Source organism: Salminus brasiliensis, chromosome 1 (genome assembly GCF_030463535.1).
Source record: "Salminus brasiliensis chromosome 1, fSalBra1.hap2, whole genome shotgun sequence".
NCBI classification, from domain to species: domain Eukaryota; kingdom Metazoa; phylum Chordata; class Actinopteri; order Characiformes; family Bryconidae; genus Salminus; species Salminus brasiliensis.
In genome coordinates, this window is record NC_132878.1 from 73,782,956 (window position 1) to 73,797,554 (window position 14,599).

Here is a 14,599-nt window from a genome sequence, read left to right on the forward strand (position 1 = left end):
GTGCAACAATTCGTCTTTTAAGATCCTCAGAGAGTTCTTTGCCATGAGGTGCCATGTTGGAACTTTCAGTGACCAGTGTGAGAGAGTGTGAGAGCTGTACTACAAAATTGAACACACCTGCTCCCTATGCACACCTGAGACCTAGTAACACTAACGAGTCACATGACATTTTGGAGGGAAAATGACAAGCAGTGCTCAATTTGGTCTTTTAGGGGTGTACTCACTTTGGTTGCCGGTGGTTTAGACATTAATGGCTGTATATTGAGTTTTTTTTAAGGAAGAATACATTTACACTGTTATGTAAGCTGCACACAGACTACTTTTCATTGTGTAAAAAGTGTCATTTTGTCAGTGTTGTCCCATGAAAAGATATACATAAATATCTGCAGAAGTGTGAGGGGTGTACTCACTTTTGTGATACACTGTATATTCCTGTGTTGCTCTGTGTTTCACCATGGTGCCAGAAGAATGTGTTTTCGTTTCACTGAGCTTGTACACAGATGAAACAACAATAAAAGCCTCTTGACTTGAAATGCTTTCATAGGCCTTTACCGCTATACAACTGGTCTGGATGTAAAAAATGGGCTGTAATTTCTTTTCGTACTTATTTATATTATTGCTATACTCCTAATTAAAATTGCACACTTCAATAACATTTTGATTTTGTTCATTTCAAATTAGAAAAATTAGTTTAGAATGATTTGCCACAGTAATATTGTTTAAATGATTTTCATAAGGTTATTTAAATTAATCACATTCTATTTATGTGCGTTTTTCCTCAAACCTCAAGCCACTATATATATATATATATATATATATATATATATATATATATATAGTGGGGGGAGGGCTTTTGTGTAACCTTATGTCCTGGCAAGGTATGGAAAGAAGCGTGTCTATGTGTTTTGCTTTGTGTGCAAAAGCTGAGCTGTTGGCTCCTTTTCTGCTGCATGCTCAGACTGTTGATTGTGTGATTTTGAGTGTTGTGCAGAGAGAAGGACACAGACAGCTGAAGCCAGGCCGTCTGTGAAAGCCAGCCAGTCCGAAGCTTTCTAAATGGATATTTCTGCACACAGTCTGCTCAAACATGGGGCCACTATCGAAACAATGCGAGCCTGGGAGAAAAAATGCTGTCATGACCTCTCCCACATCCGGTTCAGTGTGATCCGGTTTTGTGGTGCGCATCGGAAAAGGGAAATGAATTGTGTTACTCCAGAGAAAGATGCCATAAAGATGCATTGATCATGTAAAAGCTCTATGTTTAGTTTGTGCTCATCCACTGCATTTCACCTAATTCTTTCAGATAGATATGGTATAAGCTATTTGAAAGATGTTTATCTACTTATGTAAATTATTACAGATTTTACAGCAGTTAAGAAAAATGTAATTTAATGAAGTTCACCAGTGTTTAATTAGTTTTTAACAAACATCACAGTAAACATTCATTTAGGCAAGCAATGTAGCTAATTAACATTAGGTCCTGTTGAAGCTGGATCAGACAGACATGAATAGGATTTTCACTGAAAATCACTGCTGTCTCACCCTGTGGTAATTAAGCATGATCCAAACTCTGTGTTTTGTTCTGTGTAGTTTGTTCTCCTTATGTCACTAAACAAGTCATATTTTGAGTATTGCTATTATAGAACAGGGCAGCTACTTAAACTGTACTCTATATTTGGTCAATGATGAGTGTTTTTGTATCGTTTGGCATCAAGCATTGTAACATATTGCATTTTAAAATGTAATCATCCTGACAGCTTCTCTGGGTTTGACAGATTGACATTCTAACGATATATTGAACAAAATTTTAATATGGAAAAACAATGGCGTTATACATGTACCATGCTGAAGTTTGCATTGGTGTTCAAATAATAAAATGACATTAGATATCCTAATTAAAGAATTCATACTGACTATAAAGGAAGGTGCTTTAAATGGTAATTGAATGATGCCATAGAAGAATAATTTCTCTTCAGTACCTTTTTTGTTATAGAAAAGTATAGAAAACCCACACATCTCTTTTCAGGGAACCATGGGAAACTGAACGTTCCTAATAAAAAAAATCTGATATACTATGAAATTATTTTATTTATGAAATAGGTTTCACACCATGCCATAACGTTTATAGGGAGAAACTAAGCTGCAAAACAGCCTGTGTTGATTATATCTACCTATTCAGCCTGCATCAGTTAAGCCACATCCATTTACACTGAAGTTATAAGGAGTGTTTCAGCCTGACCTGCTTTTTGAATGAAGCACAATACAAGGCAGCCAATCAGAACAGAGGACATTAAATCTTACACAAGACCATACACACGTTATTGGTGTAGTAGGATATGGGGCCTATAAAGCCAATTCTCTGTGATGCTTATTTTAAGATTTTTGCATTGCGATGTATTGTTACATCTTTACAAGTGACCTGGTCGTTTTCAACTTCATCTGCCTGTTTCTGTTTCAGTATAACCGTGTAGTTGAGATCTTTTTAGAACATTTTTTGAGGCAAACATTGTTCTTGCTCATAAACTGTGTGTCTTTGTAGATTAGGTCTATTATAAAAGGTGTTAATTAGATTTAACTTAGTAAGGATCTCAGAATATCTTCTGATCTTCTAGCATTGTGTTTGTATACATGTGTGCTGGTGTTCCTAAGTGCTAATTGCATTAGCACATAGTTGAACTTTTGTTTAATGTTATTCAGAGATGTGTGGTGAAAAGCACTCCAGGGGGTGGTGAGACAGTGAAGTCTCTGTGTGTTACAGTGCAGTTGTGTTAAATGCTGGGGCACACAGGTGAGCAGCACTGCATGGCTAATTAAGCCACTGCTTGGGGGGCGCTGGAAGACGAGGTGTGAATAAGCTGATGTTTACACTTCTTTGACTGAATGATTGACACGAAGCAGGAATGTCACAGTGTGACGGGCTAATATTACACAGCGATGGAAGAATTGTAAGTTGTTATATGGTTGTTATATACATGTTCCATGACATGGTTGGTGCCACAACTTGGTGTTAAAAATGATATTTAGTGTTGTCCAATAGCGCTGCTAGATGGGTTTAAAGTCATAGTTAATTGAAAAACATTCCAAAATGATCATCCGGGACAAATTTGGTGTTTGAAGTTTGCTGCTTGGTTTTGCACTGTAACTAAGAGGCTAGTGCCAGTATAAGCCAGTGATCCTTATTCCACCGTACCCTACCTACCCAATCAATAAAAACACAATAGTAACAGGCAAAATTCACTGTGGCTGTTAGCTTTGCCACATACTTCTGTCCATGTTTATAGATAATAGTTGTACCGTGTCAAAAACAATAAGCAAGTCCACTAGAGATGTATTCAGTTTAGAAAAATTACCAGTGTCATGCTAAATTTAGATAAAAAAGCACAAAAACAAGTTATTTCTGTAAGAGTGTAGATGGTCTTATAATTTTCTTTCTAATCTCCTGAGACAACTCTTTCCTTTGCTTTCTCTGGTCCATGTTGAGTGTGGTATACACCATATCACAAAACAACACAGTGACTACCAGTAGCCCACTATATATTGGCCCACTGACTGATTACAAGATTGTAGACACCTGTGATGCTAATAAGTGGACACACCTTGATTTAACATGTTCCTTTGGTCACATTATTTTCAGGGGTACCGTGATTTTTGTCCAGGCCTGTTTAATGAGTTTACTTTCTAAAATAATTCTGTTGAAGCATGGTTCAAAATCAATATCAAATTTTAATTTGTTCATTTTCATAGAATTTTTATTTATTATTACTTTTGTGAGATTCAAGTTATTTCTGTGACCATTGTGGGTTTTTCTTTCATTAACCAAGAGGTACCAACATTTTTGTCCACGTGTGTACAAACAGCAATGGCAACATAATGGTAATTAAATGGTAAAATAATAATTATTGTATTTATCCAAAAATTGCATTAAGTAACAATGCTAGAGACCTAGAGAACTGTGGGGCAGATTTAATTTTGAGCTGGTCACCAAATAATATTAAATAACACAGAGTTGCCAGAGTTTGACAAGATTTGTGGTAAACTATGAATATTTTCTGTGGAACTAAAGCATCCCAATCTTTCATATGAATTGTGAAATTATTAATTTCTCTGGCCTTCTTTACTTTGACAATTTTAGAACAAAGGTTTCTGCATGTTTCAAATAATGCTATACAAATATAAAGCCCCTATAAGTGTCAGTATAACATCACATTACAAATAAACATACTGAGTGTCAGTAAGATCTGTTAAACTGACGTTACCTTCTGTTACTCTGAAAAGCGGTTGTTTGTGTACTGTTGCAGCATCATGTTTGGTCTTACGTTTGAAAAAGTCTAAAAGTGATAATTAATCATGCTGCTGTTTAAGTGATAGGTGATGCTCAGTGATGCTGTTGGGTTACTCTTTCAGGGCAGACAGCACAGGCTATGTGTAAACACGGGGCTGGAGGGCAGCTGGTGCAGTTTGGTCCCAGTGGGCGGCCCATGTGTCACCACCACCACTGGACTTAAATGGAACCTGGGTGAGTTGAATACTCGTTTGCCACACACACACACACACACACAGGGCAACTCTGACCTGTCTCTGTGGAGTGTCTCCCTCTTCGCTCTATTTGCATGGCAGTGGCCTAGATAAGCCTCAGGAACATGCATCTCCTCTGTCAGCTTAAATCTCAAGGTAACCGCCAATGATGCATCAACTGGGGGTGTTTGATTTGTTTATTTATTTCCTACATTTAGACACAACTCATATTAAGGCAAGTCCTTTGACTCAATTTCATGCCTTTTTACACAGATATTTTCCAGAGATTACATACTCGTAATGATCCTTGTTTATATCCTACCCATGTGTGTAGTGAAGAACTAGCATGTTTTTAACCGTTCGCTTTAATAAACTTCTTAAAGGGAAGTGAGCAACGACTGTTACGCCAGCTTGTAATGTCGTAGGTTGACTCCTACGTGTGTTAAATGTTAGAGGTGCGCCAGCATGCCATGTTGACTGAAGACATTAGAAAGAATAGTAATGTTGCTTGAGTGTCTGTCTTTGATCTGCTAACATGGGCTGTCACCTAGAATAATCTCTGCCGGATTCCCAGGGAAAGCTTTTCATGAAGGGAACTGCGGAGGCTGGTCCTGTTGAGGAATTTACATCACTCGAAACGTGTCCAGGAGGCAGAGCTAGGCTCTCTGATCCTCCCGCAAAATCACAAAATCCTACGCAGGGAGAGGAGGGAGAGGTAGCAGCCCTGGATGATACAGGATCTGCGCTTTGTTTACTTGCCAGTTCACAGTCTGCGCTTAAGGTGAAAGTATTGACTTAATTGTGAATGCTTTGGGCTAATCACCTTTGAACTTGGCCTCAAAAAGTATACAGGCTTGAGGGACTGTTCAGTGCGTAATATCCGATTTGTATTAACATCTGTCTCAAAGGATCTGATCACAAGTGGACATCAACTTACATTTCCATAAGGCATGACCAGTGACCAGTTGCGTTTGGATTTTGCGACTGGAGGAAGGGTATCACTCACGTTTACACTTTTTATACTTCTCTCATTGCGTTCATTGTCAGACAAGATGTGTCAAATGTCTTGTTTAAGAGAATGTACATGATACATACATTTAGACCACATGCTAAACAAAAGAGAGAGAAAATAAGGAAAGCTACATGTGTGCTATTATCTCTGCTTTGATGACTTAGTTGACTAGGTTCATTCACGGGGCACACTCGGTGCTCAACATTTTTTTTAGATGCTACAATGCCAGTTCACTCTTTACTCACATAAATCAACTAAAACTGACAACTACATCCAGTCTGGTTTTAGTGAGAACAGTGACAGTAGACCAAACAACAAAGTCTAACTGCAGAGTACCCCGATTACACCAATAAAAAAAAATAAAAGCAAGAATCAAATGCAAGAATAAGGAGAATGATCTCCAGAAAAGATTCATAGTAAGACTAGATGCTATTATAGCTCAGCGGATTGATAAAAGCTTAAAGCACAAATCTATATTAGAATGTACACTACATGAACAAAAGTATTGGGACACACCTCTTAATCATTTAATTCAGGTGTTTCACGTAGTCCCATTGGCACAGGTGTATAAAGCACCTAGCCATGCAGTCTGCCTTTACATACATTAGTGAACGAATGGATGGTTTTAAAGAGCTCACAGAATTCCAGTGTGGTACTGTAATAGGAGCCACTGCTGCAACAAGTCAGTTGGTGAAACCCCTTTCCTCCTAGATATTCCATAATCAACTGTGAGTGGGATTATTAAAAAGGGGAAGCCTTTAGGAAACACAGAATGTAGAGTTACAGAGTGGGGTCACAGAAGTCTCCATTGAGTTTCTGTTGACTCAATAACTGCACAGTTCTAAACCTGCTGTAAGAGCAACTGACTCCACATTAATGCCTATGGTTTTAGAATAGGATGGGATGAAAGCTCCTGGAGGTGTAATGTGTAGGTGTCCCAATAGTTATACATATAGTGTATATATGTTTGTATTTTATTTAGACATATACATTTTCTGCCACATCCTAATGTACATACACTCTATGTATCATAACATAAAAAATTAAAATAATCAATGTGGCTTGTGCAAAGGTTTGGACACCCCGAGCATTGTGAAGGATCAGATTTCTTTGACAAGGTCTCAGACCTTGATTACCAAATCAGGTCTGAGGCATATCACCAACTGTAATTAGGAGCTGTCAGCTGAATGTTAATACATATCTGCGTGTTTAGATGCTATTAGAAATACACTCCCACTGGCATAATTAATTTCGGATGTATCTCACCTACATGGCTTTCATAAATGCCCTAAATACCTACCCTTACTCCATAGCAATTACACATTTTTGCATTTTTCTCATCCACACACTAATGAATCACGTAAAAATGTAAAGCACAAAACTGGACCCTTTGCAGTTTCAAAACAGCAGAATATGAATCATAGACTGCAAAACTGCAGGCCAGCATCTTCAGCACTGTACGTTGATTGTGCAGTCTGATTGTGTGATTGTGATTTGTTAACATATTGTTGCTCTCTGCCTCTTGAATATAATAAGGAGATGGTATAAAACATAAACCTGTTATTTTCCGTCACGCTAGTTATAATTACCCATATCATTTACAATTACACAGCCTTGGGGAATTTATACATGATTAAGGGTATTTTAGAGCCAGTGGGCTCTATTGTTGCTATAGAATAAGAGTAGGTATTTAGGATAATTACAAGAGCTGTATGGGGAAGATAAAGCTTCAATGCGTTTCAATGAATTACGCCAATGGGGCTTCATTTTTAAAGTGTCCAACAGTAAGAGAACACATGTGATATCAAATATTCCTATATTCTATGTGTTATCTATTTATAAAATCTTGATCTTACTGTAAAGTTTTATGATTTCTTAAATAATATTAAATGGTGCCCTTTAGTATTGTACTGGTATTGTGTAGTAGAACAGTGTATTGATTTTATCGGTTTTAATCTGTTTTGATCTGTAGTCACTTTGTGTTTCCAGTAATTATGTGAAATCTCAAGTTCTTGGAGACAGGGCATTTGGGTGGTCAGCATGATCTGAAAATGTGTGTTTAATTCTGGGTAAATCCTGTCGAATCTTGAAGGCTGTGATGCTTGAATAACAGCTAAGGACGCTGGAGTTGGGTGGGGTGTCTTACATTTACATCAGTTAAGATTTCATAAATCCTGCGGTGTGAATGTCATTACGGCTGAATGACAAAAGTGTGGTTTGCATATTATTATGTTTTAATAAAGAGACAGAAATACACTATGGGACGGTTTCCTAGACATGGATTAGGCCTAGTCCTAGTTCTGATGTTGGATAATTAGTTCTACCACTTTAGGTAATTTTAAAGGATTTAGATGGAGCTTCATCACTCCAGAGAACACAGGTCCACAGCTCCAGAGCCCAGGCCCAGGGGCCATTATACCCCTCTAGCTCTTGCTCAGAGTAGGGAAAAGTGACTTTGGGCTCAAAAAATTGCACTTCCTTGGCCGTGCTTTGCTAAGGAGATTGTACACCTTTTGGACGACGTGTGGATATGTTTGGACATATGGTGTTGAATCAGATTACATGTTAAAGTCACAGTATGAATATTTGAGTTACATTGGAATTCTCTGCAGGACTAGCAACGCCTTGAGCTAGAGTTTGTTTCACTTCATGAGATTCAGTTAAGACCATAAAAACCTTTTTTTTTTCGTCACATCTTATGGTTTAAGATTTAAGTTGGGCAAAGTCAGTCTTAATTAGTCCCCAGCTGCCTGAGGATGTGTTATTGTTCACCATAGCTGGAGGCACTGCTGTTAGGCTGGCTGTGAAGGAGTGTGTGGCTCTTTAGTACTGCTAGTCTTTCCTTTGCTGCTTCACTAGACATGCAGAACTGTAATGGAGGGTTCACGCAGTGTGTTATCCACAGCCTGATAAGATACAAGCTTCATCATATGGATCACCATATGGTGCATATATTGAAGACAACAGGAGTGATTCACATGTGCACTCAAACACACACACACACACACACACACACATACTGGGGCAGTGGTGGCTCAGCGGTTAGAGCGCCGAGATATCAATAACAGGGTTGTGGGTTCGATTCCCGGGCTCGGCAAGCTGCCACTGTTGGGCCCTTGAGCAAGGCCCTTTACCCTCTCTGCTCCCCGGGCGCTGGAGTTGGCTGCCCACCGCTCTGGGTGTGTGTGTACTCACTGCCCCTAACACATGTGTGTGTGTGAGTGTGTGTTCACTACCAGATGGGTTAAATGCGGAGGACACATTTCGCTGTACAGTCCACACTGTACAGTGACAAATACGTGCACCTACTGTAATCCCTCACGTATGAGAATGCATGAAATGCATGTCAGTGGCTCAAGTAGAGTGAAGCCCTAGAGGCATGTTCCTTTGAGATTATGTGTGTGTAGGAGTGCATATGTGCATGTGCGCGCTAATGAATGGCTCAAGTGGAATTCTACAGGCACATGCCTTTGGGTGGGTGTGTGTGTGTTTTATTATTGGACCATTAACTGTTATTGTCAAATATCAGCATAATTAAATGTGTTGACATTGCCATTTTGTTCTATTTGTTCCATTTGTACCATCATTCTAATCAATGGTCCGTTGGAAATATATACAATAAATAATGCTCTTAATTATAGACTACTGCCAGCTAATTAACTAAGCACATTACTGTACGCACAGTACTGTGCAAACATTTTAGGCACCTGCCAAAAAGCTACAGTTAAAAAAAAAGCTTGAATTAAAAACCTGTTTATCTGACCAGTAAGTGTATTTGCTCAAAAACTAATATTAGCATAAATACAAATAACATTCATTCAGAAAGTAGTGGTTTAACGTGTCACTGTGTTTGTTTAAAGGTTATATTGGCAAATAATATAATGAACATGATTGATTGCTGACATGTACTTCTTTAGTTTAACAACCAGAGATGCTAGGCCAGTGCTGCTAAGAAACACTGGACTAGGCTTGTTATCAATGTTGTATTAGCCAACACATGCCAAAAATAAATTTTTATATGTATGAAAGAAAATCAAAAAGCTACATTGTCAGAAATCAAAAGGCTACATTGTCAGAAATCAAAAAGCTACATTGCTACAAGCTAAAACATTTAACTACAGTTTCATCCACACATTCCGCTTTGTAATATTCAACTTTCAAATTGGAACACAGCGTGCAGAGTGCTATCATACATGTCATACATGTTTAGCTCATCGGGAAAAAATGTGTTTGTCTGGATGTGTTTTAAATGGATTGAGAGAGATTTGACTAAGATAAGATTACAAAAAGTGTCTTGATGCTGATCAACTGCATCTAGGATAAGTAATAATTCATGTTCAATAGAGGTTTCACCATACTTTTCCTTTAACCATTTCTAAAGTGCAGAATTGTTGGTAGTTATCATCCAGTACTTGGATTCTATTAGAAGCAAGTTCATCATAGAGTTCCTGAGTAAGTTTCCGTTTAAAAAAAAAAAAATGCTGCCACTTGTTTCACGAAAGCAGTTTGACTTGTCAGAATTGAGAGGATTCAGCGATATGTCTGAGTAAAATGTACGCAGGAAAATCACATTTGTTTGCTATACAGTGCAAAAGGATGAGGATTTTTTGATAATACGATTTATTTCCATTACACAAAATACCAGCTTAGAGTTCCTAATATGGGCTCGACGAGCCCAACCACAGAATGTCTGTTACTACTACTACTATTCATATTGATGGGATATTCTTCATTCATATGGGTGGGATATACTGCACCCCAAAATGCAGTGTGCATTCTAACCAGCATGTTTTCAGAGCTAAATGACTTGCGGACTGATCATCCAAACTAATCCATATGCATCAAAAAAAAAAAAAAAAAAAACAAGCCTTGGCTAAAAGAATTGAAGATCACAGCAAACTCATGGATAAGTAATGACTGCGCTGGAGTCGGTCCGGAACAAACAAATCAAAGATGCTGTCACTTCTGCAGTCTGCTCTGAGAAACATGATAAACATCATGCCTACGGCAACGTGAGCAAAAAGAAAAACGATCAATACTCAGAGCATCCTGATTGGGGCTTTAAAGAGAAGGACTCTGGAAGGCTCTAAGTAAATCAACATTGCTTATAAAGACAAATTCCTATGCTTTCAGATTTCATCGCTACAATATTGATTGAGAGCTTTTTAAACAAGACTTTATTTTCAAGCGGACACCAGGGGCAGACGATATGAGCGGAAAATATTTATATCATGATATTTTCCAGTCTAGACAGTGATGAGATAATATAAAGATCTCAGAAAAGATAGTACATGTTTATTTACTTAAGAGTATTTTCACATTTAGTTCATTTTAAAATGAATCAAACTCAGTTCTGTTAAATTGAACCTGAAGAGGAACCAGCTGCAATGGATTGACCTGCTTTTAGAGTGAAGATGGGGTCTGAGATGGGTGAATTTGTGGGTCAGTTTAGAGAGATGTGAAGACATTTGACTTATCCATATATGCAAAATGGCTGGGCTTCCAGTGTCCCCCTAGGAAGCTCAGCATTATAACTGAACTTGTACATATCACTTCCCCATTTAACGTAACCTTTTACGCCATTCAGTGTTAATAGATTGTACAAAAACTATTGCACATTAGTAGCTTCTTCGTTTACCTCCACATGCAGTTTTTTACAGTTTCAAGAGGTGAAAATCAGGTGTTTTCCCTGGGGTCCTCACATTTGTGTAGTTTTATGCATTAAGGCATACTTTGTTTTTTTTATCTTTATATATTTATTTTACTTTTTATGAACAGGCAGATAGTAATGCCTGATGGTAATGTGTTGGTTTTTATAACAGCTTCCAGATGTTTCCATCAAACTCTTATTTGAGTACAGTACACTAATTTTTCTGTGGAAAAGCAGCACTTTTTAACCCTGAATGTCTCTGTGTCCATTGCTGAGCAATACAGTGATGGCTCTTAAGCTGCCCTGGTCATGGTCCTCTGTTATTGGCAAACAGTCTTTGTGGTTAGCAGGTTCAAATTATGTATTGGCTGAAACGCTCATTGTGTGAGAGATGACATTGATGGTGAAAGCCACATAGAGGTTGTGGATGATTCATTAAAGCACTGTTTAATAGACATTCACCATGGCCTCTAGTGATTTAGTACCCCTGACTCTCATTCTTAGTAATAGAAGCTGGAATGGAATGACTTTATGGCCCATTGGTGTTTTATTCCTGTGAGACTGCTGTTGGGTGAACATCAAGGCCAAATATTAAAGGTTGTCACTGGGCCATTGAGAGAAAGGCATTTAGAGAGGGGCAATCATAGTGGCATTTGAGCTTTTTTTTGATGAGAAGCCTGTAGAGCACCTAATAAGACTCCCAGCAGAAACTTAAGAGGTCAATAAAGATTTATACCTGCTTAGTCCCTTAATACTCCACTCTGACTGCATGTCCAGTTCGGTAATTACTGGGTGATAGCTGTTGGAAATGGCCCTGCAACACATGACTCATTCATCAATCTGAATCACTTCATCCATATTCAAGTTACATCCAGATTGGAATTGAGTTTTGCAGTGAGGCAGGGGCTAGAAGTAATGGTACATTAAATACGATGTTTTATTGTTGACCAACATTAAATTCAGCCAATAAATTGAAATTGTGTCTGCAGTGTGCAGAAAAATGACATATTTCTACAAAATCTAGGTACTGTAGGTAAATACCTCATTATAATAGCTGGACGGTCATTAGATTAGAGCATCTCCTGAAACACAAGACTTGCTGGTGGCCTCCCAGTACCTCCCGGTGGTCTGAGCTGAGCATCAACCCCCTATGGCAATGAAGGCTATCTTGTGTGGTCTGAACTGACAAGGGCTACTGTGGCACAAGTCACAGAAATGTTTAATACTGGTCACAAGACACATGCAGCGCCTCTGCTTGTAGCTGAAGATCAGTCATGGCGGGAAATGTGTATGCCATTTACCTGGGGAAATGAAGGTACCGGAATTCACTGCAGGAAGAAGATAGAACTGATGGAGGGATTGTGATGCTCTGATGCTCTGTCCAAGGTGCCCTGGTCTCCAAATGCCCCAGATCTGAGGCCAATTTAGCATCTGCTGAGATTGTGAAAAAAGGTCCGATCAATGGTGACTCCACCTCACAGCTTACAGGACTTAATGGATCTGCTGCTAACGTGTTGGTGCCTTTTTGCCCCTCTACTCATGGTTTATACTCATGTAGTCATTTTCAATTCCCACACTATAGCTAGATCTCTCCCCCTTTCACAATGCTACCAGTGCTGGGAGGGTGAGGTCAAGCATATGCTTCCTCCGAGTCACATTAAGCTTCACTGCTTATTTTTGAATGGCAGCAAATGCAACATGCTAAATGGACTGACCTGCTATCTTCCCCAGTGATAGGGACAATACTGAGCCAATGGGTGCACCATTCAGGATTCCCCATTATCTGTTTTATTCATTTGTTTTTACCTTTATTTTGTCTTCCTCTTCCTTCCTCAGTAGTTGATCCCCCCCCCCCCCCCCCAAAAAAAAAAATCACAGGATATAAAACAGGGCTATTGTTTGTTTATGATGCATCTTGTGTATCATGAAAATTTCTTATCTGAGTATCAGCCACAACATCCACCCTTAGCTGTTTGGCTATTGTTTAGAGGGTGAATTAGAGCTTGCAGAGCAGCTCTCTCTTGCACTCACATTTTTCCTTTTGAACAACTTGCCTTTTTTCAAATTGCATATTGTTGCTCCATTGTTATTTTTGATGCAACTTTGGCAGATAAAATGTGTGTATGTGTGTATGCATGTTGAGCTGACTCAGGTCAAGCCTGTAGACTTCAGTCCGGCTGGGCACTGTAAACTGAATGAAGCAGAAAGGCCCATATGCTGTTCTTTCAAGAATGCTTCAATGGATATAAATGTGTGTGCGTAACGGATATGAGATAAGGCAAGAGAAGATTTTTTTCCTATATACAGTGCTGTTATTGAAGAAGTCCTCAATTGAACTGAATGAAATCTTTTGCTGAATGCCATGCAAATCTGGAGCCATTAGAGATGAGTTTTTGTCAAAACCAAGTACAGAGGGCAGCCAATACTGGGCCAATATTTCTTTTCTGAAATCTACCAGTCTTTGAAATGAGCTGTTTTTGTTTGAACCACTGTAATTAAGCATCTACAAATCTTCTTCTAAAAGCAACTGTTTGGAACATTGTTAAGAAGCAGAATTTAGTAACCATAAAGTGAGTGAAAGGCCAAGGAAGACATTTACAGCTGATGAGGAAATAAGGACAAGAAAAATCCCTGCATATCTGATCACCAGAGACACTCTTTAGATGGCAGACATGGATTTGTCCATGGCTACTGTCTGCTGAAGACTTCATATACAAAAATACAGAGGCTACACAGCATGGTTCAAACCGCTAGCCACCAAAACAGGATGTTAGCTAAAAAATAGCTAAAAAGTACTTTATAAAGACACGTTCTGCTAAGTTCTTGTAGACACATGAAGTCTAGATGAACTTCAGAGTGATGACGAGCAATATTTTGAGATAAAAAGAGACAAGGCCTACACCTCATCTGTAAAACATGGTGGTGGGAGTGTTACAGCCTGTGCCTATATGGTTGCCACAGTACAGTACTGGCTCACTTATCTTCATTGATCATGTAACTGATGATGGCAGTAGCAGACTTTTCAGAGACAGAGAAGGTTTTATAAGGATGAAGTCCTGTTAGTGCTGTACTACAGTGTAAAGTCTGTTCTCTAAGGTCATCACTGTGTGTGATCACTTGTGTTATAATAAGCTTCGTAGCAGGGGTGGTGTAGAACAGCTGGTGATGCAGTCTGCTTATTTTACTCTTTATTCTGATTGCTATGTTCGGGGTATGGAGTTTACAGCTTAGCTGTTAGATTTGCGTTGTTGCTGTGGGGATGTGTGAAGGACGAAACCTAAAGCATGTTATTTTACCTCAGGTGGATGTTCTCCAGCAGTCGTCAAGGATATATTGTCTCTTCTTCTTCTCCTCCTTTGTTGTTTTTTTTCTCGCTTTCCTTTCATTACACTTCCCATCTTCCTCCTCTCTGTGTTTCCTTA

The 14,599-nt window shown here is 38.7% G+C and overlaps 1 protein-coding gene across 2 annotated transcripts in view; it reads left to right on the forward strand.

Moving 5' to 3' along the window:
- Positions 1-14,599, forward strand: part of tpk1 (thiamin pyrophosphokinase 1) — a 96,755-nt gene that overhangs the window by 60,120 nt on the left and 22,036 nt on the right. For both annotated transcript variants that reach the window (XM_072688822.1, XM_072688823.1), the window contains one exon: positions 4,405-4,516. In XM_072688822.1, the coding sequence (XP_072544923.1) occupies positions 4,405-4,516 (112 nt within the window). The remainder of the gene's footprint in view (positions 1-4,404; positions 4,517-14,599) is intronic.